The sequence below is a fragment of the Oxyura jamaicensis genome, chromosome Z (genome assembly GCF_011077185.1).
Source record: "Oxyura jamaicensis isolate SHBP4307 breed ruddy duck chromosome Z, BPBGC_Ojam_1.0, whole genome shotgun sequence".
NCBI lineage: Eukaryota > Metazoa > Chordata > Aves > Anseriformes > Anatidae > Oxyura > Oxyura jamaicensis.
This window is the reverse complement of record NC_048926.1, coordinates 62,594,830-62,621,665: the sequence shown is the minus strand read 5'-3', so window position 1 is coordinate 62,621,665 and position 26,836 is coordinate 62,594,830. Positions and strand designations below refer to the sequence as shown.

Sequence of the window (26,836 nt, the reverse complement as noted above, 5' to 3'; positions counted from 1 at the left end):
TGCCTCAATTGTGCAGATACAAAGAGAGATCTGTATCACCTTTGCCTGAATTACGTAGCAGATCTAATTGATATAGCCCTGTGAGGTCATATTGAACACATGGATTGCGTACAGTTTCAGTATTTATTTTAAATTAATGTGGTGTAGAACAGTTGGTAGCCCAGTAAATGCCTTTGTCCTCTTTTTTCTGCACCCTGAACAATCCATAGATCAGGATTTCTTTCTTCTTTCTCTTCCTTTTTTCCTGTCACCTGTAGCAGCTAAAGATAAAAATGTGGTTTAATGAAAGGCTGCACACTTCTTCAATAGGAATTATGGTTAATAGGAATTATGGTTCTGCTTTTTCTCTTGTTCTGGGTTAGAAGATAAGGTAGGCTAGAACTAGGAAATAGGAAAAATTTCCCACCTAAAGGCTGCCAGCCAGCTGGAGAATGAAAACAGCACGTGCTCCTGTCCAAAGTAGAAATGAAGGAGTATCTTCCCTGAGACTCTTTACTTTTTTTTTCTTTTTTTTTTTTTTCTCCAGAAATGTGTCTATTAAGATTTGTGTCATGTGTTTGACTTGTCTATGCCTACATTCAGATGGATATTTGTTGGGCACCCTGCTGAGACTTCCACGAAAAACTGCATCATGGGGATCTTGTGGGGCTGAGCAAAGATGTGTATGAGCGGGCTTCTGCTTTTTGAAGTGGATATCTGAAACGGAAACTCCTGACAAGACAAGAGAGCTAAATGGCTTATGTTCCTGTGCTAGTGTTAACCTAATAAAATATCTTGTTATAGTGTATCACATTTCAGAGCACAGGGAATTCTTTTTCTTTTTCTTTTTTTTTTTTTTTCTTTCTAGGGAACTTGATAGCAGTCTGGTTTTGATTAGACAGGGAATACAGCCAGTTAATAATAGATGGTATTTAGAGCAGAGAATTTACATACTTGCTAATGACGTCTGTGGTGTCACAGTGATCTTGCTGATGTCCAAGTGGTACGGTGGTGTGAAACCTGATCTGGTTATTATGTGAAATGTGTGGTCAGTGGAGGGGAAAAAAAAATGACTTCCTCTATCCTTAACAGTGTTGGAAGGTTTTTTGCTTAGTATTAACTCAAAAATTTCATTCATCTTTTTAATAAACATACAGCTACATAGACACCTCTAACACTCACAGGTAGTTCTGTTCTTAGAGATGTGTGAAATAGAACACAGTAAATTGTTCTGAAATAATAATTCTGAAATTTAGTACTTTTTTTATTGTCTTATTTATATATATGAGGCTTTAGCCATTGACAATCAATGCTGGCTGACACCAGGATTCCACCTGTGTACACAGACCAGTTTCATCAAAGAAATGCATGGAGGAGCACATGGACATAGTATATATATCTGTGCTTCCATCCACATGCATATGATGTTCAGTTAATGTGCCACTGTATAATTTTGTCTCCATTATGCCATTTTTGACTATGATCTAATGAGAAGAGAATTAGCCTGCACCTTGAACAACCTGAAGCAGCTGAATCTCAGTCTGGTTCATACTTATTTGTGTTAACAGATTGGCCCTTTCCCTCATGCAGGATTTCACACCTCTACTTCTTCATTAATGCTTTCCTGCTCTCTTCCATCTTGGGTGCAAATACCTCTGCTGGTTGTATATCTGTCATACAAAATACTTGAGTAAGAAATGCCACACAGCTGCCTTACCCATTTACTTTTCTACCTTGAGTACAGGCTATATACTAAGTATGATGTCAGATTACAGGAATACCAAAGATACTCTGCTGGGATACGTTATGGCTATCCTTAACATCTATTATAGCACTGTTAAAGCAGATGGCTATTCCTTTGTGATTAGGGTAACTGTAGCTCATTTTCTTCCTGTTCTGATGATCTGTGGCAATGTTTGGCTTTCCAGTTGCACAGGAAAAGTGATACTTTGTCTTAGAAATAGGTTAAAACTTATTACTCTGAGCCATATTTTTCTAGGAGATGTACTTTCCTCCATAAACAGTGCCTTGTGCCACACAGAGCTGGAGCATGGCTGCACAGCCACTGCAGGCTGCATAGGTGTTTTGCCTCTGAGCAACCAAATTTTGTAGGAACATACAGCTCTAAAATCCTTGACTTGAGCTCTGTTGGTGGTTTGTGCAGCACTGTTCTAATCTGCTATGAAGAGGACCACAGGAGAGGTTACAAAGGAAAAAGAAAAGAAGTATTTTCTTCTGTCCAGGGGTGAAATAATTCAACTATAAAAGGTATGAATGCGAACTTATCAGATGAAGCACTCCAGAGTGTGATTACATGACCAAAAAAGGTTTGTCCAGGCTTGCTTGGGATAGAGAAGAGGTTTAGTGAATGTAGCTTCTGAAGGAAGATTTAAGACTCCACCATCGTTAGGCCTAGTGAAGAGAAGGCTACGATGATTGTTCCTTTAGGGATGTCTGTACTGAGGCAGTGGTGGCAGCCTGTGACATGCTTAGCAGCGTCCTTTCAGACGTTAGCATGCTTTGTCTTGCCCCCTTGCAGTCACGTCTGCTTGAAGCAGGTTGCTGGAACATTTTTAGCCTCTCCCTTTAATTTTTAGCTTCTGAAAGAATAAGCAGTTCCTTTATCTGAACAGACTTATGTCTGCTAATAAGAATAGCTTAAGTAACACTATTGTTATTATTTTGGCCTTTTGCACAGCTTCAGTTTCTTTGACAAGCCCCTTTTGATCTGTTAACATCTACCCAATAAATCCAGTATCTACCTAAATGACCTGAAATGTACAGAATATCTTTGTATTCGTGATAAATATTTCCACGTATGTTGTACCAAGCCTGGATGTGGACAATAGAGGAGAAGTTACTCCATGCTCTTCTGGTCAACCTTTTGCAACAATGCAGCAGTCTAGCTGCTTCTGCAAAATTAATCCTTTTCGTATAAAAGAGATGAAGAAGGGTAACAGGGCTTCTAAGGTGACATGACAATCCGATATGTACACCTTGTCCACAGAGGGAATGTTGAGCAATGCTGACTGACTCCTCTTAAACCCTAGGAAAATACTGTTTTGTCTGTGGTTTTGCAAACAATCGAAATTGCAGCCTCTGGCTATTCAGGATGCCTGTTTCTTTTTACATAGCTGCTGCATAATCTGTGGACTAAGGGACTGGTTTGTAACAACTTTCTGTGGCTTTTGAACTTCTTTTAGACCTGTTATCACACAGACCAAGTAGCCTGGGTTGTCTTTGTGATGGATCTGAGGAAGCTTTGTGGACAGGTGTGTGTGGATGTGGGCTATTGGAAGACAGTAACCACTAAACAGTCCTTGGGTTTTTGAGGTCTTTTACATATGCCTGAGAAGTGTTCGGTAAGACTGTGTCTGGCTTTTAAAGGCAGCACTTATTCTTCGTTATTCTTTAAGGCTTCCTTTCCAAACTGTGGCCTATTACCAAATCTCTTTTATATTACTTTGTTCAGTGTTTCTTATTCAAACGAGTTTTGAAAAGGACAAGGAAAAAATACACGTTAGAATTACATTTTTAATTTTTGGTTTCTTGAAAAATTCCCACTGAATTAATGGGACATAGCATATTTTCATAGGAGTTCTGAATATTCCAGGTGCTGTAGAAGATTAGCTCCAAACAAGAAAAGCATTTGAAGTTCAGAAAGCTTTCTGTAGTGCCAAGAGCTTGATACACAGGCCTGTCAGAAAGCTTTTATTTCACAGAAACAATTCAGATCAGACGAGATGAAGTTCCTCTGACTTTTGAAATGCATCAACTCATAGTGTGCTTATGAACACTTCAGTAGAATTGAAACTTCATCTGTTTACCTTGGTTAATTTATTTATTTGCGTTTTCCCTTTTATGTGATTTAATCTTAAATTACCTATGTCAGTTACTGGTGTAGGTTTTTAAAAGAGACATTTACAAGGAGTTTAACTACACTGCTTATAACTAATGTTTATTTTATCCTTGTATCTAAGCAAAGTTATGATCCCATAGTAAGCACAAGCCTTTGGGTTTGAAAATACTCCCTGTGACAAACTTTCTTTATGCTGGAGACAACTTTTTTCTTTTGGCTATTATTTTAAATAGGCTTAGTATCAAGGGATTCATATTCAATGTGAAGAATGTTTATTTTCATATCAGGAAAGTCCTGGTATTTCAAACTTTACATGCTTTTCTCTGATATTTGCCAATATTCATTTATATGCAACTATTATTAACAGTTGTATTAAGCACCATATGATTTCTTAAGTGCCCTTGATCTTTGTTTTTGCATGGATGTTTGACTTCTGTGGTCTTTTTCAAAAGCATTTATGAATTCGTACTTACACGTGAAAAATGTAAGGAGTGCTTTGATTTGCTAGTGGCCTGACCAAAGATGGTGTGCTGGTTTTTAGGTCATACCTGTGATCTTGCCTTCTCCAGAAGGTCAACTAAAATAAGGTTCTTCTGGTATTTTAAAAATATCTATTAGGAAATCAACTGCTATGTGGAGCTACAAATATCAGAAATGTAAGGACAAATCCTTATGTAGTTTTTGAAGTGGGCACATGGGAGAGGGGTGAAGGATAGATACAGCAAGACTGTCAGCTGGTAGTAACGTACCCAATTGCTACTATCAGCCGAATGTGTTTAGGAGGGTGAGTCTCCTCACCTTTGAGATGTTTTGGAGGCAGTTCTTGTTTCGGTATGTTGTCTCTGTCCTCAGCTGCAGAAGACAGTCCTGAAGAGGTGACCAGACTGGCATGGGAGAGCTCAGCTTTTCCACACAGAACAGTCGGCAGGATTAGCGTGGTGAGATGCCCTAGCTTTATTCCCTGTCTCACTGGCATCTGAAAGCAGCTGGAGGGCATGAGTTCAGGCACTAGCAATTCAGGAATAGCAGTGGTTAAGAGGGAAGGTGGGGGGTTTACCATCAGAGACAGAATAGAACGGCTCTTAGGTTTAACTGCAAAGTAGGGATTAATTTACAGGCGGTGGAAAAGTCATATCTTTACTTTTATACAAGTAATTATCATAAATGTAAATGTGAATACAAGCAATTATTACTTATCAAGTGGTAAATAATTATACAATTAGGGGTAACAAAACATCTAACCATGCTTTGATCTGCCAGGAGCATTGCCAGGTCAGAATGGCCAGCTGTCCACAGCAGTGATGAAGGATGCTGGTCAGGCTCTAGGCTCAAGCAGCTACCTCTTAAAAATATCACCATGTCATAGTCTTATTCACATGAGATTTTTCATGCTGCACTGCTCTTTTGAAACACAGGTGGGATTGAACCTGACAAATTTGACTCCTCTTGTTCCTCATTGCACTAATGCCTGGTATTCTCTGGCCTTCCTTGAATCCCATAAATTTGGGGAACAGAAAAAATAACAGATAGCAACACCTTAGCTAAGACATTTGTAGGATTTGTAAGCTTTTGGGCTTGACAGGCTTGACAGGTCCATCCACTTAAAAGCTCAAATGATGTAAAATCTCCTTATTTAGTTCTTTATTTTCAGGCAAAAGACTGCTTTCCACTTAAAATCACCCCATTTAATTCTAGTTGATGTTGGCTGAGACTAAAGTTGGTGTCTGGTTGTCAGGCAGGGCCAATCCAAGAGTGAAGCAACAGGGAAACTATTTCTCTTTTTTGCCTCATAGATTTTATTAGTGCTGTAACCTTTTCAAGTGTATAAAAAATGTGACTTAGCACGTGTCAATTCAGTGCTCCTGTTGCGGGGAGGCTTCAGTGGTGGAGAAGAGTTAGAAAGGGGAATAATTGCTGTATGTAAGCTTAACACCCCTTGAGAACAAATCTCAAGACCAATGAGGTCTTGGCTGGCTTTGGTCCTGTTGCTCTAACCCCAGCTTATCTGTGAAGTAGGCTACTATTGAAATCACTAGATCTCCACTAAGACATTGTGAGGAGTGTCTTCTGATCTTTTTTACCAAAGCATAATCAAAGCAGTGGATTTTATTATGCCCTTACTAAAAGCAAATGAAATTACTCTGGAAACCTCTGTCAGCAAAACTTTAGTCTTAGTAGGAAAAATAAATTCTTTATTGTCATGACACTGTCCCTTAATGGCAGTGGCTATGTCGTTGCTGTAAAATTGCAGAAATTAAATACTACAATGGAAGACTTCTGTAAATGGGCTCATTCAGACCAGGTATTTAGTTAATGGACAACATGGTTTGTCTTTCTTTAATGCGGATATCATCCTATAATCTTGCTGAGGCTTTCGTCTGCCAAAAGAGGGTGTGTGTGTATGTATGTCCATACATGTCATGTCTGATTTTAAAGTATTGCCATTCTTCATACCCTGCGATTAATGATGGCTTTTTCCTCTAAATTTTCTTGAAATAATGTTGTATTTGAAAATGATGGAAAGGGGATTCCAAGAAATTGCTTTTGATGTATTTTGATGTCACGTCTCTTAGCGCTCAGCCTGGTTGCTTAGTCTATATTTCTGAGGCAGTGCCATGTGCTCTGAAAGGACAGCACACTGACAGAAGTTTTGCTTTTGTAAAATCAGCGCTTTTGACACTTCAAGAGGACCCTTCATTTGTGAAAACCATGCCAGTCAATTCTCATGGAAAAGATAAATGAGGCAAAATAGGATCCAGCTTCCTCTTGGAACACTGAACCACCAATTCTCTGTTAAGGACTGCGTATTGTTATGCAGGATGTTTTTCTCCCAACATGCCAATCAAATTAATTTCCATTAGTCATCGAGTACTGAATGTGGAATGCATTTTTCCAAAACAGCACGTTATCTTTGGAAAGGAAGCTAGAGCTGCAAATGTTATAAGCACTGAAATATCCTTGGCAGTATTTCAGATTTCCTCTACTCATTGCTGAAATTCCAGTACTAGAGCTCATACCTGTTCAGATGTATAATACTGTCAAGTCAGTAGATGACCACTTTTCAAGACCTTAGTGTAAAATACGTCATAATTTTGTCCTTCAGTATATGCAATAAAGTCAACGTGTTGAAGTGGCATTTGATATCGTTATGAATCCTGCAAAACACATTGCTTTCTCTTTTTCTCCCTCTGCAGTTCAGATGGAGAAAATGGAACAGATGAAAGAAGAAAGCCAGGAAAATCACCTACTCTGTTGCTGCATACTCCTACTGGTGAAGTGGAACATTTTGATGACCGGAAGAAAGTTGATGTTGCTAGGTAATGGTCAGGGGCATTGTCAGGTTTCTACTAGTGAGATAATCAGAATGTTTACCATCCATTCAAGAAGCTGAACTGGAAGGTGAGATTTATGAGACATCTCAGTTGTTGGTTGCCTTGCACACCATGTGAGTAAACAGGGATCAGAGCCTACGTCCAGGGGCTGATATGGCATTCCCCAGAAGCAGCCGGAATAGTGGAAATATGAACTTTTGGGCTGTCTTAGTTTTCCTGCTCTAAGGAAAAACACATTGCACTGTTCAGTGCCTCTGCTGGTTACATCCCTTTCACAGTCAGTTTGACAAGCAGAAGTCCATCACATGGTGGACTTAAATACAGATTTTGCATCCCTTTCACTTTCAGCTGAGCAGCCAATGCAAAAGTCAGCAGTCAAGCTGACGCTGGTCACAAGTCAGATAGTTGCAAAGCATCATTTAATTTCCTCAGGCATCTGTAAGAAGTATTTGAATTATTTGTATTTGTATACTGTATTTGAAGTAATACGAAGAAATTAATGATTACTTGTTTACGTAAACCTCTCTCATACAATTTAACTGTGTGCTGCAGAGGGGCTGACATAGGTTTTGTGTAAGGCTGGCTGTTCAGTTTGACTGGTACATTGCATGGAAACATTGATGGGGCTATCCATGTGTATTGGAGGTTTCTGCTGTAAGGGACCAGCTGATAAAGGCAGCCAGTTCCCCTGCTGACTAAATCAGTCCTGCTGTGTAATCTCTTTCCTAAATCTAGCTATACTTCTGGTGCCTTTGGGGATTCTCTCCTTTTCAGGAGAAAGCCTTGCAGTTTTGACTGGAAACCCTGAACCTCACAAGTTTAGGAAATAGTGAAGACTTACCATGCAAGATAAGGTGCAGTACTGGAAACTTGTAGCACCTTTTCCCAATGGCGTTAGCACTGCTCAGCACAACACATTCTTCCAGTCATTCAGCAAAGTTGCTGTATTGTGTTTTATCCTTCCTGCTGATCTTCACCAGTCTGTATCTGAAGGCCTCTAAAAAGAGCTAACTTCTTTTATAGCCTGTTTATACACTCTTTTTCTGCGTGCAGTGTAAGCTCAGGGTTAATGTTCTCTTTCTCATTTCTGCAGTGTTATCCCACCTCTGTTTTTGGTTTTCTAAACAGTTCGTGTAATGAATTTCTCCTGTATAAAACAAACAAACAGACCTTATTTTCCCATTCATCCTCAGAGATTTTCCTCTATACTCATTCTAAAAACCCAACAACTCAGAAGTAATTGTTTCTCTTTTTCCAGTATGAGTGGCTAAAACTGTACAGGAACAATTTCCTATCCAACTGTCAATCATAACTCCCTTTCATTTATTGGAGACCTCACTTCTAGGATTGCTGGCTATCTTCATGATTTCCATACACTACTCTGCACAGTTCCTAGCCAGTCTTTGATTTGTTCATCTGTCTGTCTTTGTTGCACTTTCCAAGTGGGACCGCCTTTTGTAGCACAAGTTCATAGCTTCAAGTACGCTCGCTACCTTGCACTCTGTACTACTATGTTTTGCCTTACTTTTCTTACATTACTAAGTAACATGCTTACTATTTTATGTGACCAGAAACAAACAAATGTGGAGCTAAGCACTCTGATGATAACTTAAGTTTGTAAAAATGCCTTATTTTTTTTTTTTCTTCCTTACAATTAGTAATTTAGAATATTCCTTCCAAATTAAAAAAGACCTTCAGTGAGGACTGGCACAGTTTAAGACTAAGACAGACTCCTCTTCATTGCTGTACAGTCCTTGAAGAATTGGATAATTGTTACTGAAGGATTAATGTGTTTTGTAGAAAAGTACGTCCTGTTGGTAATTTATAAAGATACATGAAATGAGATCAAGCATCTCACATGGTATGTCTTTTTTATTTTCAGAACAAAAAGCAGTTCAGACAGTCCACTCCTGACAACAGATCTCAAGAATGATTCCAAGATTGAAAGGAAAAAACGTGTCTCAAATCAGGTAGGGCAGAGGATGGGCTTGTTTATGTTTAGTAAGAGTAAATACAAAACTGCCACAAGAGCACCCTTGTTTACTAGTATTATAGTTCATGGTTATATGAGAATACAGGTTCCTTTATTCATCTGTGTAGGGTAATGACTTTATAACTACATAGTGAAAGTGAGGATTTTACTAAAAGCAAATGGGCAAAGTGAGAAGGTACTGGGAGAATATGCAGTAGAATGGGTCACTTGATCATAAGAATATCTAATAAGGCATGTATCTTTGGTGGTGGGGCTTTTTGTTTTTTAGCTGAAGGCAAATGCACACTTTCATAAGCTGTTTCTGGATGTTCCCATTGATGAGCCACTGAAACAAAGTAAGTATTAAGACCCTTGTCACTGCTGGCTGTGGACCAAAATACTGTTGTTACCTGCCAACTGTGGCGGCGTATAAAAAGCACTACCTACATCTTAAAATCATTAAACTACAGCTTCCTGTAGCTGCAAGGCCTTCACCTGCATGCAGTGGGTGTTTCCACTGTAATCTTGCAAAACATAGATTTCTTTATTCTTCGGGTGTTGGGCATGTTTTGGAGTTGTAGTTTACTTTGCACTTCTTCACAGAGTAACCCAGTGCAACGTTTTTTAGTACTGAAGCTCCCTTGCTAAAGGCACTGCTTAATTGAGACAGCACCAGTCAGGAGAATAGCTTGGGCTTTTCTTGTTGATGGTGTTCTGAAATTTAAAAGCACTGGTAGGAGGAGGACTTAAAAGATTCTACTGTTTTCTGTGATAGTTTTAACAAGTGAATTCTACACAGAGATGAAGAGCAAATGTTTCTTGAAAGGAATACAAGGATAGCAGTTCATGAATGAGAATTGCTTTGCTTAGTGGCTGTGAAGTAAAAGCAGGATTATTTTGCATGTGTTCTACCTCTGTCGGTCATCTGGTCCAGACAACTGCTGAAGACCTAAAAGTTTTAAAGTTAAAACACTTAATTTATGCTTTTTATATTTACATAATACAGTTACCAGAAAGCTAGTGTAAAATTTTGTAGAAGCCTAGGTGGTACTCTTTCAGAAAAGGCTTATGGGAGGCAAGTTATGCATTTCAGTCTTTTTCAGATGCTTTGAATTAAATTTAGGCTTGTGAAATCTTCTGAGCTTCTCTATATTCTTAAAACTTTTTGAATATTTCGAGATTTGACAATGTTTATCAAAAGGCATATACCCAAACAAATTATAGCTTTAAAAAAAAAAGAGCAAAAAAAGATGCCAGATTTTTATTGTGGGTTGTGGCTACCTTAAATATTATAGAATATCTTTGTGTTTTAGGTTTTACCTGTGCTCTGCAGAAAGAAATTCTGTACCAAGGAAAGTTATTCCTTTCTGAAAACTGGATTTGCTTCCATTCCAAGGTTTTTGGTAAAGACACTAAGGTTTGTAAAATCATATATGAAATAGTAATGCTGTTCCTTAGGAATTTGGTCATCACTAGAAGTGCAGTCTATTATGCAAGGCTAGAAAACATGGACTGGATACATGGACTGTTCAGAATCTAAGCCCAAAAATCACTCTAGAATTGAGTGTCTATCAAGTATTTCCTGTCTGGAAAAAAAAATAAAAAAAGTGAAAGGAAAGGATATGAAATGTAATGATGCCAAGCCCACTTACAGAAACTGTACAAAAATGTGTCTTTTGGGTTTGAAAAAGCTTGAAAAAGTACAGGAGGAGACAGGGCTGAAAAGTTTAAGGACTACATTGGGGAAATGAAGGGAAGGATCAAGCATGCTCAGTAACAGACAATTAAATAAGAAACTAAACCTGTCTTCAGAGTGGAGTGGCAAAGGGGCTCTTCTAGCTGATCCTTCTGTTTTTGCATGAACAGAGGAGTGGGAAAGAAAAAACAGCCTGCAAGGTTTTTACTTGTGAGTCTAACGTGAAGAACAGAAATAGGACATAAACAATTGGGAAGATCCTAATTTATTAGTTCATCATTTACTCTTTTCTTGATATAGATATGACCCACATAAGATTTTAGGCAGACCCCTGTGGCAAATGTTATTTATACAGATAAAAACTGTGATCAAGAAAAAGTGTGTTCCGTTTTTATTGGTCTGGGGGTCTTTTTCTTTGCTTATATAATCTCTGCTCTGTCTTTGAGCTTTTATTGGAAAACAGCTTGAGTTTTGCTTCCTTCTTTCTCAAGTACTTCCTTGAATGATTTCCTGTTCAGATTCAGACCCTTTTCAGTGAACTTAGGTGCTGAAACCAGTTTACTAGTTGCAATATCTTATTTCTCTTCGGTCAAATGTTGTGATGGAACACAGTATGTCTTTGAAACGGCTTTTAGGAAGGTAGAATAGGTTTTAAAAATGATTAACAGCACACTGCTGAGAGTGACTTTATGTCTTATTGGATATTACTGCTTGGCCCTAGTAACTGAGCTACGGTTGTTTCCTAGTTGATGGATTGCATTAGTTACATGTAGTGTGTTAATGTGGATGGTGTGCATGTCAGTGAAAGCCATGTAGCACAACAAGGAAATCAAAATTAACAAAGAGTTGGACACTAGTTCATTATTTACTCTTTTCATTCATAGTTAGTGGCACCTATCCTGTCATTAAAATTAAAGTTGCTGTGTACGTAGTCTGTTCAGTACAAATGACATGTGTATGGGTCTATTCCAAGCTGAGGGACAGCTTTCTAAAATTCAAGCTAAGCTAAATGTATGTTACTAAAATCTAGTAAGCGTCTGCCAAGTAGAATGTAAAGATATGAAAAAAGACACAAAATTATAATCATGTAGTACTAAAAAATAATGTTTGTGGAATATTTTTTAGAAAACATTGAGGGGAAAAAATGAAAGAGTGAAGAGGTTGGCCTGATCATTTACTTCCAACTGTCTTCCTCATCCCCCACAACACACACACTTTTAAAGCTAGGTTAAGTCACGCAGAGCATGCACAGACTTTTAGGAATACCATCAACAAAACAACAGAGAAATCATGGATACAATAAAGAATAATGTAAAAGAGAGAGGAGGAAATCAAGCTTGACAGGAAGAACCACCTCCATAGCAGTCATGTATATTGACAAAGTTGCCAAGATGCAGAATCTCTATTGCTTGGAACAATCTAAACTTATTCAGAACCCATCTATTGTGAGAAGTAGTAGGTCTACGTGTTCTATTTAATTTTTCAACATGAGTTTTCTACCTACAGAATCTTTGTTAAAACCTTTGGTGGGTGAAATAGCTATGGAAGTCAGGTGACTTGAATCTGCAATACAAACACTTTGCAAGTTCGAAAACAAGATTCCTTCTACAGGACTTAATAGGCTTTGAAAGACTTCACTCTTTCCACATCATTCTGTTTTGGCTATGCATATTGGCCTGCGGTCTTTCCTGGAGCTAAGCATCATCATAGTGTTTTAGTTGCTTTCCAAGATGCCTGCAGGAAAACTTTGTTCTGTGAAAGAATTACTACTCCATACAGAAATAAAATACTTTGCAGTGATTTTCCCATTTTAATCTAATGCTGAAGTAAGAGGGCAGTAAGCAAGTACTTAATCCCATTTAAGTACTCTTCAGTCTTGATTACAGTAACGTTATCCATCAAAATTGCATGCAGCAGAATGCCATTAACATCTCTTATTTAAAGTTCTTTGAGGTGGACTGAACCAATTCAAAAACTTCCAAAACACATTTTTTTTATCATTACTGTTAGCAGAATTTCTGCTGAAAAATCTGTATTGTTTTGGGGTTTTGTTGTTTTGGCTTTGTTTGTTTGATTTTTAAAAGTGATGCAAATTTTTTTTTTCTGACTACGTGACAGTTCTGTTTTTTTCCAGTCAAACAGCCATCTTAGCTGCTCCCTTCTTTCCACCCAGAAAAAAAAAAAAAAAAAAAAAAAAAAAAAGGTTTTGGAATGAAAGTGTTACAAAAACTATGTGGAACCAGAAAATAACCACTTCAAGAAAAGTATCGTGGAGTACCTGTTTAATAACTTCTTTTCAAAAGACTTGACCACTGAAGCAGGACGTATAGACTTGACAATCATGAATTGATAGAAAAAATAGTGTCCAAACTTACAGGCCTAGGGCTAAGAATAATATAAAATTAGAGGCATTGGGTTTTGCTTTGGTTGTCTTACCCCCCTCACCCCACCCCAGACCCTCACCCCTTCCCCTCTAGCACAGATTTTTTAAATGAAACTAAATTACTGTGTAATTGAGTGACTTTCTGGCCTTTAGATGAGAATCAGGGAAGTGATTAGCCATGCTTAAACAGTGTCTGGAAATCTTGCATCCAGACAAAAGTACACAAACACATTTTTATTACCTGAAGCAAATGATAATTTTTCACTTCATGACTTGATGTTGCTTCACACTTATTATTCTGAAAAAAAGCTAACAAGGTTTTATGAAACTGCACAGAGTTAACTTAATTCTCCTGAACTGATGCGTTTTCATTTCAGCGTTCTGATCACTCATTGGTCAATCTTTGGACACTTTCAATTCTGAATTTCTCAGGTAGTTGAATCAAAGGAATTCTTAACAGAAACTGTAGTCTATCCATGTGTATCCTGGATTGATATATTTGTCTAACTCTCTAAGCTCTAGGCTTTTCAACAGCAGTTCAAACCAGGTATTCAGTCCTTTGTTACATGAGGTTTACAAGACCCCATAAAGAATATCTGAACTGAAATATTCTGAAACTTAGCAGGCATATCACTAATGCAGTTGTATATAAATGCAAAGGAGGCAAAATTGAGAACTTTTCAACATAAATGTTGGTTTGGATGGCACACACAAGAATTTAACAATTTAAATGAGACAGTAGATATGTGGGTATTGGATATTTTAGTGATACTGAAGGACAAGCTGTTTATTCAGTTGATTGTTGCAAATTAAGGAGTCTGTAAATGGTGAAGAGTTACAGGTTCATTCTTCAACAAGCCTCTTGTCTGATGTGTTCTGAAATTTGTGTTGTTTTTTTTTCTATACAGGAAGCCTAACTTTAAGACTAGTTTGTTCTGCAAATCTACAGTGAACTAAGCTCATAGTCTCTTAAGAGCTGGAAGGAGTAATGAAAACATAAGCAAAAGCCTGGACTAGCATCTGATCAAAATAGAAATAAAAATAGTTAAGAAAACGCGTTGTTCTGAAACCATACCTGCCCAAATGAGTTGTTAGTAATCAGGGACATAGCAGATAAATCTTTGTGTGTAGAGCACTGAAGATCTGATTTATTGCAATTGGTAGACAGGCTCCTTGGGTATGCAGATTTGTGTGCATGTATTGGGACTAACACTACAATGGTCTTGTTTCAGATTAGCATACCTGTGCTCTCAGTGACACTTCTGAAGAAAACCAAAACTGCCCTTCTTGTGCCAAATGCTCTGATCATAGCAACAGTCACAGACAGAGTAAGTACCAGTAGAGGACAACACTCCCATACCCCACTGCTTTCTTTTTCATTTTTTTCCTGCTTTCTTGCTCTCGCTATTTACAGGCAGTAATATCATGAGAGATTCTTGAAGGTGCCAGGTGGTCATTTAAACAGCTAGAAGAATTGGTAACCTGTCATCATTTAGATTTTGGCCCTGGAGGATCTGGTTTCTTAGGGGATAATTTGAGCTGGCACTGGGGGAACTAAAACAATTGGGTCAGAAAGTGCACGCAGGGAGGGTTATCCACCTTGTTGGCAGCTCTTTACAGTATTCTTACATTTAAGTTGGATGACTCATCTGATCAGCAACAGCCTAGCTGCTACAAAATACAGTTTCTCCCAGTAATTCTCTGTAGTAATTGCATCAATCAGTAGAAAATGTGATTATCCATCCTATCAGCAGCTTTAGAAATGACCCATTTTCACCACAGAATAGTTTTGTGGACATGGGAGACTGTACAAAGAATGAGCTTTTTTGTTGTTGTTGTTAAGTTAGGGAACACACAGTATGCAAAGTCTTTAAAACAAACAAGAAAAATTGTTTTGAATAATAGATCTGGGCTATACTCTGGTTCCTGCCTCAGAATATGATGGATTTTCTGTGTCTGTTCTGTGTTCCATGTGATTAACCTCAGTTCATAGGTTTAGAAAGAGCAAACGTTTTCCCTACTATATGAAGGTTCTTTAAAACAGTTATGTGATCAACAAAACCACCTACCACTTTTAGTTAGATAAAAGGAAGCTTGTACTGTATGTCTTTTCTCAAACAGTTTTGGAATTTTTGTTTTTCAGTACATGTTTGTCTCCCTGCTCTCCAGAGATACCACCTACAAGCTATTAAAATCTATCTGTAGACATCTTGGGGTAAGTACTAATGAGAATGAAAACGGTGTGGAGCTTCATGTTCGTTACTACTGCTTTATTGCTTTTAAATGCTAGGCAGTTGCTAAATGTGTTCCTTGTTAAAACTGCTGCTTTTTTTCAGGATACAAGTATGGGCAACAGTTCCAATCCATCTTCTGCTGAAAACAGCTTCAGGGCTGATCGTCCTACAACTCTGACCCTGGTAAACAGCTTCAGTGTTTGTTCTTTTGTTGTATGGTGCTGTTCATTGCAAGTCCTACTTATAAATTCTGAGGGAAGGAAACCAAAGGAATTTGTGACATCTGTTTCTGAAGCTCCTGTGAGCTATTTAACATTAAGAAGCAGTGGAAATTATTAGCAAAGGTGTAGTTTGATCTGATTAGGTGCATATGCCCTACATATTTCTCTCTAGAAGACAGATTTCACAACTCTCAGTACTAACTTACAGTTGCCGCTTCCTCTGCCATTAACTATTTCTTGTTGCAATTTCAGACAACTGAAAGGGCTGTGTTAGCCACATGTGATGACCAGATTCTAATTAGTAATGCCTGTTCTAGACTTCTGTGTTTGTCTAATAGCATTTCTTTTGCTGACAGGCTTAATCTCTTCACTTAAACGAAGGCAGGAAATGAAGCTTAAATTCTGATGATAAGGGGCTTATTTTGCTGACATTGATCTTAACATCTTGATATCAAAAATTGTTCCTGGTCAGACAGTTTTAAATCTGTAATTGTTTGTTCTGTTTCTAAAGGGAGGTCAGGGGAAGTAAGACCGATTAGACTTAAAACAGGGCTGAATGTTGCTGTGATTCTTTTTCCATCAGGATTTCAATGAGGACTATTCTGATCTGGATAGAATAGTGCAGCAACGAAGACAAGAGATGGAGGAGTCCAGTAGCACAGGCTCACAGACCCCAGAGCTTGAATGCTTTCAAGGTGAGTCTGCTCCCTACAGTCCTATCAGTTATGTTATGAGGCATACAACTTAGGAGATGTTTGTCCTTTATTCTTCTTTTTTGTTATTGTTATTTTTTTTGTTGTTGTTTTTTTTTTTAGTGAACTATTTTGAAGTTGTTCAAGTTACACGGTAACGTCTTCTAATCTATGTGAATGAGGATTATGTGCTCTGTCATTCACAGGCTTTTGATCATCAAAAAAGATTATTTTTGAAATTGTTTTCCTTTTTTTCTTAAACCCTAGTTTTATTCTTTACAGTCATAAAGAAACACACTGCACATAAGTTCATAAGTACTGCAGAATTCATTTAATGTGGCACATGCTGAATGTTATTAACAGCAAAATCTAGGGTATTAGTCTGCTATGCAATTACTATATATTAGCATATTAATGTGGTTTTGTTCCATTTTTATTCCTGGTTCCATCTGGACTTTAGTGAATTTGTATAATTAGAAATTTTTACCTTTGCTTTCAAATGAAATATTATAAATATATATATTTTTAATAGCAGTTTTCAGTTGGCTTAGTTTTATTTAACTCTTCTTTCTTCCAATGTCAATTTTGTTCAGTAGTACAATTTGAGGTTATTTACTTTCATATTTACTGTGTGTGTATTTTTAATTGTTTGGTATTTGTGGAGTAGTACCTAAATTTTAGTGTCATTACTTGCAGTGTGAATGCTTCTGAATAATGATCTAACTTGCTGTCTTTCCTCCTCAAGGCTGTTAACTACTTCAAACCTTTCAATTTTCTTTTACACAGCAGAAAAAAAAGCAATATCCAGTTAAAGAATCACTAGGAATTAAAGGAAAATCATTTGAGGGGCAGATGTCACTTGTGATGCTGTTTCTTGGTATCATTAGATCAGTCCAGAATGTACAAGTAAAACATGAGCAAATCTGTGTGAGACGGGATTTTTCTGTCTTCTCTCACTCAAGATATCATCTGCAATTAGAAAAAAAAAAAAGGGGGGGGGGGGGGAGGGCAGGGGCAGGAAAGGGAGCATTGTTACTTCCTTTTTAAAGTAACAATGTTTTATCTCCATTTGAAATTGCTATTAAAGTAATTTGGAATCACTATAGTATATTCCGCCCTTTTGAGAGATCACTTCTGGGTCTGTTTAATCTTCTGGCTGGAAATTCATTGATAATCTGTGGAGCTTGCATGGGCTGTCATCTCTCAAAGGATCTGGAAATGTAAATTAACCATACACAATCCTCTTCCTGTCCAGGTGCTTCTTCCTGTTTTGTCATTATGTTGAATTATTATGCAAACTGTTTTAATGACGGTAAACCAACCGCTGCTTTCTATCTACGTCCAGAAATGCTTGTTAAAATCCTCCTGTTTCTTGATAAACTTAAGCTACTAGTAGTTTCCTTTGACATATTTAGGCTTTATTCAAAATCTTGCTTTTGACAGATTATCATGTCGTCGAGACACAGACTCACTTGAAAGTTTCAAAGCCCGAAGCAAAGTCTGCCCGTTCAGATGCCCACAGTAAACACGTACCCGAAGGAAAAGCCAGAAACAGTCTTCGAAATGGTAAGGAATTAAGGGCAGATCTTCAGTTGGAGTTAGTTGAGTTCATATAATTTATATAATCTGTTGCTTGCTTCAAAACACTATTTGTGTACCCTGCTGTGTTTTGATCAAAATAACACTTTGTTCTTTTCCTAGCAGGTCATTCTGAAGCTTTCAGATTCTTCCACAAAATAAAGTCCCAGAAGCTCTTATCACTGAACCACATACTTATATTTTATGCAGTTCTGTAAGTAAACAATTAATATAAAGATTGTCAAAATACTTGGATTTTCTTACATATACATAAATTAGTATCTTCTAAGTCTTGCTTGAAAAAGAGGAAATTGTTGTGAAATTTGGCCTTTATCCTTTTCAGAAATAGAAATACCAGGGCAGACCTTTTTAATGGGACTTTTACTTACAAAAGTAAAGGATGTTTTGGTTCAGGAAATGATGGAGTTTAACAACTTGCAAGTTCATTTTATGGGGCATTTATCAAAGCCATACTCAAGGAGTAGTCTTTCAGAACTGTCTGAATGCCATTGGTTGGGTATTCCTGAGTTTTAGAAACTTAAACATTTTTAAAAGATGCCATTATTATTCAATATGTACAAATAATGATGTAATGGCCTTTTAATGTTAAATTTTTCAGGTACTTCTGAAGTTTCCATGTCCATACAAACTTAACTGATGTACTTTATTTTTCTCATATACAGTGTCTGTGTTTTAATATTTTCTACCTTCTACATGAGATACAAAATCAATGTCCTGGAGGAACGTCTTATTTCCATCACATCCTTTGATTCACATGTTAAAGAGTAAGATACACTCTGTAGCTACTTTAATATATATATTAAAAATATAAAATATATAAATATAAAAATATAAAAATATATATATTTTTCCGGTGCTTCAATCTGTTTTCTTCTGAAACTCCTGTACTGCAGTGCCCTCAGGATACTTTGTGTTCTGTAGTTCCTATATTTGCACAAACCTCATCTCACAGGTTTCAGTTTGAGAGTTTTAATGTAAGTGTAATATGTTATGATGTAATATTACTTCCAGCATGTTTAAGATAGCTGTGAGTAACTTCAGTGTAAACTGCTAAAGAGAAATTCTTTCCAGATAACGATTGTCTTAAAAAGCTATGACTTTAGTCTTGGGTCTTAATGTCATTTTATTAGCCTAAGATGACAAAAGGTATTTCATAGTCTTTGGACTAATACATCTGATTTGTTTTTAGGATGTTTTCCAAAGCTTTGAGCTGCCAGATCCTCTTTAGAAACTGATGTCCTGTCCTGCTAAAATAAATAATAGTAGCAATAGTAAAAACTGCAACCAGGAAGCATTCTTTGTTTATTTGAAGAGGAATGGCAAAAAGATAGGCCACAGGAAAAGGCTTCAAGTGCTGCTCTCTATATAAAGTAGAAAGATAGTCATCAAATCATGTTTCCTGGTAGCATGTAAGAAATACTTAAGCTATATAAAAATAGAAAACATGCTGTTAGTGCATGATAAGTCTAGGGAAGGACCAGTGCAGGACTACTGATCTTTTATTAGAATTCTCCTAGCAATTCTTTAGTAATTTTATTCCATAACTATGGAAGAACCCAGATCATGGATATGAGCTACCCCTGATGTTATTTTTTTATCCATGTTGCATGGCTAGGAAATCTGCAGACAACAAATGGAGAGGCAGTTCAGGGCCGTGCACCATGGCAGTATGCCACTGTAGGTCATATCAGTTTCATATTCTTCTCTTAGGACAGAAGGCAGTTCAGCTGTATGCTGAGAATGCTATGAGCTTATTTAGTATTACATTTTGCATTACTCTTCTCCCCTGCTTACAATGTTGTTGTTTTTTTTTTTTTGAGCTTCCCTGAAAAACGTGACTTAAAGTTATTTGCAAATCTCACTGCAAAGTCTGCACTGATACACAGTTAGGAATGCTGACAGCTAGAGAAGCACCACCTGAAAAACAGAAGAAAATAAAATTTAAGACAGCTGTACCACGCTGGACAGAATTGTCTGCAAAGTGTTTCAGACTTGTAGCAAATCCTTGAGTGCAATTGCTTGTTAACTCAGCTTTCTTTGACAACCCCTCCATGACAAATATGTCACTCTGACAATGCAATCTTGGTCATACTGAACAATGACTCTGCTGCTTAGGATCCAGCTGCTTTCATGTGTGTTCTGTGGAAAACAGCATGACAGGCATGCTTGTGCTAGAAGATAAATTTATGCCCTTGGAAAAAAAAAAAAAAAAAAAAAAAAAAAGGAAATGGCTCTTTATCTTAAAAAGGCTTACCTCTGTATTTCACCAATACCACAAGGAGAAGGGTAATTATATCAAATAGTAGGCAATGTTAAAAAACATTCTTCCACTTCTGGCACATTTTGATTAGCAGGACGCTTTTCCCCTCTTCAGAAGCACTCTTAAACAGGAAGGTCCTGTTTTCTGTCATTCTGATATTAAACAGTAAAAGATAGAGGATGGCCTAATGTGCACTTCAACCATGTCAACAGGCTGGGCTTTTTGGTTTCCTCTAAGTCACAAGGACAGAACTTATGCAACTCTTTAACTTCTAGTGGAAATAGCTGTAAAGTTTTCATCCAAACTTCTGGGGAATGAGACAATACAAAGAATGCAGTTAAGAGTACAAAAGTGGCTTAGGCCTTTGCTTCTGTAAACAAGTACAATTCACAATGTTACCATTCAATGTATTTCTATCTGTGTGTCTTTCAGTTCTGTTTTCTACTTTTTCACTTCCGTCATACTGAATTCTTCATTCTGTTTTGACAGCCATCCAGTGCGCCAAGGTTTGGGATCTCATCTGCAAATTAATGCTGATGCCCTCTGTGATGAATTAACTGCCAATCTTATAAAATTGGAAAAGGTAAATTCATACGATGTGATGCAAATGCTGATACATTAATCAGGTTCTTGCTGAATTTCTATAGTCTGTTATTTTGAAAATGTCAAGTCACTCCCAGATTTGGTACACAGAACTGGCATGTTTACTAGACAAAAGACTGAGTTTTTGTCTATCATAAGTTAGCCCAAGTACATGCATTAGTATATGTAAGTGTTTTGCCTTCAGTTGATGCTCAAGATAAAGAACATTAGTAAACCAGACACTTCAGGAGATGATTATTACATATATGGATCTTGATTTTTTTTTTTCCTTTGTCCATTGGGGCTAAGGATTTTGAACTTAGCAGGCAATTTCCAGAAGAGGAGTTCCTTGTATGTTGCTTTTGTATTTTTGATTTAAAAAACAAGCAAACAAAAACATGCTGGCATTCATAAATAGTCATCCTCCTTATACAGAATGGCTAGAATCTGCCTGTTTTTCTTTAGCGACACAAATGCTGCTTCACCAGCTGTGTAATTCCCTGTACCTGACCTTCACACTTTACCATTCTCTAACTGCAAGACTAAATGCCCTTGCTGAAATTGGAATCCTATGCAAAACAAGAGTGGGTGGGGAGACCTTATTTCCACTTCAGGTGTTGTGGTGGGTTAACTTTGGCCAGCAGTCAGACCCCCATTTCAGCTGCTCTCTCACTCCCCCTCCTCAGAAGGACAGGGGAAGAAAATAGGATGAGAAAGTGTGTGGATCAAAATAAAGACAGGGAAACTGCAAAACAGTTACTACTGCAGGCAAAACAGACTCAACCTGGGGAAAATCAGTGTAATTTATTGCCATTTAAAATAGATTTGGGTAGCAAGAAACCAAGACAAATGTTAGAAAAACACTTTTTCTTCCCTCTATCCCAGGCTCATCTTTACTTCTTCACTCCTGACTCCTCTTCTCCCTCCCTGCCCCTGAGCTGTTCTCTTGGGGATCAGTGGGGGAGTTACAGTTGGTGCATAGACAGTTTTGTCTCTGCCACTCCTTCGTTTCATTTTTCCCCTGCTTCAGAGCAGGCTCCTCCAAGGGCAGCAGGAAATATCTACTTGCTCTGGTGTGGGCTCTCAGTGAGCTGCAGTGTGATTATCTGCTCTGCCACTGGGGCACCTCCACCCTTCCTCTTCTCCTTTCTCTTCCTCCTCCTTCTCCAGCCTTGATTTTCCCTGTGTTCTTTCTGTTCTTTCTCTCCTTCTCTCTCTGTCTGGTGTCTTTGCCGTGTATTGAATGTGCTTTCCCAGAGGTGCAAACAACTTTTCTGATGGGCTCAGCTATGTCCTGAGGTGGGTCCATTGAAGCCAGCTGGCATGGCTGCATTCAGCATGGGACAGCCCCAGCCTCTCTTCACAGAGGTCACCCTGCAGTACATACCACCACCACCAAATCTTGACATCTGTGCCTAGTATAAGCATATGAAACGTGTATATTGGGAAGAAGTCAGTATCACCCACCAAATATGGAAAAAAGGATTAGTGAAAACAGAAGTTTTTGGAATTCCTACATGCTTAAGTCACATGGAATACTTTTGCCTTTGTTTCTAAAACTGTTGTGCTTGCCAAGGTCTTTCAATGCCATTTTTATCCCCAAAGTAGGTTTCCCAAATAGCCTAAAGCTACATTTATCACTGTTACCTGTGTGGCATAGGATTTATAGAGCTTCTGCCAAAATCAGATTTTCCCCCATACACAGCCACCCCCTTGTCTGTAGAAATCTAGAATAATGCCAGCATAACCTCTTTGTATGCTATGGGTGATAGCTTTATGAATACAAGAGAAAAATGCTTACCAGATGATTACTAGTTACAATCTTTAGCCATATTAGGGCATTTAAGAGGTTACTGCCTTCCAGCTGTCTGGGGCAGGCTTTCAGCTGGCAAGATGGTTCATGGGAGACCTCATTTCATTTCAGTGGGAAGCCAGCCAGTCTTTTGTAGCAGGCCTAGGCACTTTCACAGTCCCTTATATAGTCTGAGCTAGGAGACACAGTAAAAGGCAGCCGGATGGTCAGAGCATTCAGCTATTCCCAGAGAAGTGACCCTCTGTCCTGAATTAGAGTCTTAAGTCATGTGCTTTTTTCAGTTAGTGCCTGCAGAATTGAAGCCTTACTTTGTCTTTGCAAAATACTCAAGACACTGTTACTTTCTTCTCATACAAGTTGAGTATTGCCTGCAGCTTCATATTGCCACGTCCCTAATCTAGATCAGCAGTTGTTAGAACAGTGTTTAACCCTGCTCACGTACTGCAAAACTGGTGGAAATCTAATAGCTGTATGTTCTCTTAGCAAAGTTACTGTAACTGTTCAACTGGGGTTTGTTTGTTTGCTTGTTTGTTTTATGTCCTGGTGAAAAGTGCTAGGAATTGACTGCAGATGGCTTCAGAAGCAAAACTAGCTTAAAAATTTCAGTGCAAATTGTCATCTCTTCCCCTCCCTTCCTGTGGGACTGCAGCATTGTAAGATACATTGCAGAAACTAGGTTAAAAACTAAGAATTACTCTTCAGTTAGCAAATGTCCAGAACAAAAGTATGTTGCAATGACTTTTTTAATGTGACCTTGTGATTTTTACCAGCTCCACTTCATACTTGGAGTCACAAGATTTCCATGGCCTAGCAGAATTTTGCTTTGTTGTTTTTTTTTTTGGTTGTTTTTTTTTGTTGTTGTTGTTTTTAATGTTTTTAACAAGTTCTTAAAAAATGCACCATGTCTATTAGGATAAAAGGGGAGGGAAAACATGCCCTGATGCTGCTCATTCCCTTATTCTAATGTAGCTTGTTGAATGGAAATTCATGTGTAAGACTTCTGTAAAACTACCTGCTTCTTACTGTTCTTGGAAAAGGTGTGCTTCTGGGCCAGAAAATCACGAGGTAGGATTAAGAAGTGGTATCTAGAACAGGAAGTACAATGTCTCCTCAAATTGATCCTCAAATTGAAGTCTGAAAGTAGCTGTGACTAAATCTGGCCCGTGACTACTAGTTACTAAGATGTATAGGACGCATGTGGAGGGGTGTGGCCCAGTGTATTCCCCCTTTGCTGCTTTTAAGTACAGTAAGATGGAAGGTAGATAAACAGGCTGTGTAAAATTGGTCTGCATAAATAATCTTGAGGATGTGACTGACTTGAATTGCCTTCAGTGTAATTGACAGAATGTATCCCACAATCAGTACACTAAATCTAGAAAGTGGGACATAACTGGTTTTGTTTTTTTCTGTGCACATGGCAGCAGTCTATGTAGCTGAAGCTGTTATAAAACTCTTTCAATTACTCACTGAAACCTAGAAGCTGTGACTTGTAAGTTTGAGGCTTTTAGTAGATTTTGATCAAGTTCAAAATAATTGCCTTTCTTGTCCATTCTTTCTAGCTCTGGTTTTGTTCTCTTGTTTTCTCAGACCCAATGAAGTAGAGAATCCATGGGAGGAGAGATGATTTTATCAGCCTGATTTCAGTTGATAGCTAGATTTGCTGCTGGCTGATCATATCTAGATGTTCCTTTGATTAGTGCAGAAAGCACTTAACATGAATACCAGTGGTATAAATAGCTGTGACAGAATCAACAGGCACACAGAAAGTATATTGAAGAATGTCTTGATTTTTCTTAAAAATACTGTATAACACTTCTTGTTGCCCAGTTAATTTTTCTCTCTTTCTTAGATACAGAACAACTTACAAAAACTACTTGAAGACGGTGAATGAAATGTTTATGTTCTTGGACTGCTTGAGCCTTCATTCGTTTCGCTTGACAAACAGTTCTAAAGGAGCTCCGCTGGCCAGAGTTCAAACTTCTTTAATTTCAGTCCAAGCCAAGGTTAAACTACTGTAAAGCTTATGTCACAATACAGAAAGTCATTCTATTCTTGAGCAAATACATGCATCTGTATGTTTTGAAAATAAGAGTTTTTTTCCTTCTCTATTCTGTGTGAAGCAATTGATGAATTTTACAGCTTGTTTGATTTTAGACTTCCTTATACCAGTGCAAACCCAGTGCAACTCCTCTTACCTCAGCATTTATTTTCTGTCTATTGTCACGTAAGTATGAATGGGAAGAATTTCAGTTATAATTCATGTTCTGAAGTGTTGTGTGAATGAGCTCGTATCTGACTTGCAGCTGTGGCTATGAATCAGTGCTGTGCTCTTTTTCTTTCTTCCCTTGCATCCCAAAGATCAAAAAACAGACAGCTCTGGATTTGATTTTATGAAGTTCTGGATGTTTGATGTGTGCTCAGGCTCTAAGGTGCTGTAAATAGGCTCAATTCCACATTGCATCAATGCTGAGGGTAAGGTCTATTTCTACCAGGCATTAATTTTACATCAAAGTAAAGCTTGAAATATGTATGGACTTGCCAACTTACAATCAAGTTGCTTATGAACAGCAGTATGGGTGTGACAAGTCTGCACAACTTGGAAAAAACGATGATTTTTCTGTCCACACATGAAGTCTCTGTCCATTAAGTTAATCAACATGAAGACCTCAGTCACCTTTCCTTGTGGTTGCATGGAGTCTTGGTTGTCTGAACAAGTGCAATTCATGTTCCAGTTGATAGAAGTCTTGTCTTGGCATGTGACTCCAGGGATGGGATGTTTCTTCATAATAGAAACTGACAAATTAGTAAAGCAGCAATAAAAATAATTCCAGTAGACTGAATGAAGAAGTGAACATTTGCTTTGTCATATCATTATTTTTTTCAGTGTCCTAAGATGGGATAACTGTTTTTTTAGCTTTCTGATTCATCAAGCAGGCTGGTTGGTTTTGAAAAAGCAATACTTAAAATAATAACAACTAGCATATGTAAAGTAACAATATTGTTTATATATGCTATGCATTTTATGACCATTTCTGTGAAATGTACCTTACTTTGTTTAAATAAATTTTTTAAAAAACAAATGCCTCAGTACTATACTTTGCATCATCCCAGTTCCATCCATCAGTTTTAGTCAGACATGATGGTTATGATCTGAGTAGGCTCATACCTCACCACACAAAGTTCATGTAGAATGTAGTAACAAATACAAAGGAATTGTATCCTGCCTGTGTGTTTGCACTTACTCAGTCTTACTCAGGGTCTTCCCAGTGTGGGAAGACAAAACAAGCAGAAGAAAATTTAACCCTCAGAGTTTTTAGGAATTACAGTAGCATAGAGTGGTTGGCATGGACCTCTGGAGGTCATCTCATCCAAGCTCCACGCTCAAGCAAGTTGCTCAGGACCATGTCCAGTTGTCTTTTAAATACCTTCAAGGAAGGAGACCACAACATCTGTGGGCAACCTGTACCAGTGCTATCACCTGAGCAGTAAAGAAGAGCTTCCTGTTGTTCAGATGGAACCTCTTGCAGTTCAGTTACCGCTTGTAAGGAAATGTTAATAATTTTCTCAAACGGTTCCTTGTTGAGGGATGACGGATGAATAATGTAATGCTGAGGCAGCTGACAGTGTTATGTAACCTGTAATTGTGCCTGCCTGGCTCAAGTTTACATCTGAGTATGTTTGGTCAGAAATCTGTGAGATTTGACTGTCCTGCCTGTTGCAACCTCTGCCTTTCCTTCCTTAGTCAACATGGGCTTACTGTAAACTTGTTTTCACAAGAAAACTGCTGTAAAAGGTTTGGGGTTTTTTATTTTCTTTTCTTCCCCTCCTCCTTCTTTTTCCCTGCCCCCTCCTCTTCTCCACAGTTCTGCAGCTTATGCAACATCTTGGACTCTTACCTCTTTCCCTTCTCTGCTTACTTACCTTTAATGTCAGTTTGAGTAACAAGGCTGTAGTTCCATTTATGGTGCTTTAAAACGAAGCCAAAAGTCACCTTGTCAAAGGAACTTCACGGAAATTTGATCACATCCATCAGCTGAGCTGAATTAGCCTTTTACTCCATTACATCAGCAAGGATGTGCCTTTCTGTGGGAAAACAGAGGGGAGAGAGGTAATATTTGACATTTACCTTATGTAAAGCAGGTTGGCTAAGCAGGCTTATCGCTAGCCATAAGTGAACGGAGTAATTATAGGAGTGAATGAGTAATCAGCCAGAG

The 26,836-nt window shown here is 37.9% G+C and overlaps 1 protein-coding gene and 1 long non-coding RNA gene across 3 annotated transcripts in view; one reads left to right on the top strand and one right to left on the bottom strand.

Annotated features, from left to right (window-relative positions):
• The window catches only part of GRAMD2B (GRAM domain containing 2B), a 42,253-nt gene extending 16,561 nt beyond the window's left edge, over positions 1-25,692 (top strand). Inside the window, exons 2-14 of one of the 2 annotated variants that reach the window (XM_035310414.1) lie at positions 7,033-7,155; positions 9,053-9,140; positions 9,432-9,498; positions 10,456-10,559; positions 14,454-14,549; positions 15,365-15,436; positions 15,558-15,638; positions 16,260-16,371; positions 17,812-17,934; positions 18,073-18,160; positions 18,630-18,731; positions 20,717-20,810; positions 24,472-25,692. In XM_035310414.1, coding sequence (XP_035166305.1) covers positions 7,033-7,155; positions 9,053-9,140; positions 9,432-9,498; positions 10,456-10,559; positions 14,454-14,549; positions 15,365-15,436; positions 15,558-15,638; positions 16,260-16,371; positions 17,812-17,934; positions 18,073-18,160; positions 18,630-18,731; positions 20,717-20,810; positions 24,472-24,513 — 1,192 coding nt within the window. In that variant the 3' untranslated portion in view covers positions 24,514-25,692. Of the gene's footprint in view, positions 1-7,032; positions 7,156-9,052; positions 9,141-9,431; positions 9,499-10,455; positions 10,560-14,453; positions 14,550-15,364; positions 15,437-15,557; positions 15,639-16,259; positions 16,372-17,811; positions 17,935-18,069; positions 18,161-18,629; positions 18,732-20,716; positions 20,811-24,471 lie in introns of both variants that reach the window. The other variant, XM_035310413.1, reaches the window with a different exon arrangement.
• On the bottom strand, positions 9,530-21,400 carry LOC118156377. Its single transcript, XR_004746239.1, has 3 exons — positions 21,390-21,400; positions 18,593-18,600; positions 9,530-9,659 (listed from the first exon to the last, which is right to left on the bottom strand). It is a non-coding gene; the product is annotated as an uncharacterized LOC118156377 (long non-coding RNA).
• Positions 25,693-26,836: the final 1,144 nt, after the last annotated feature.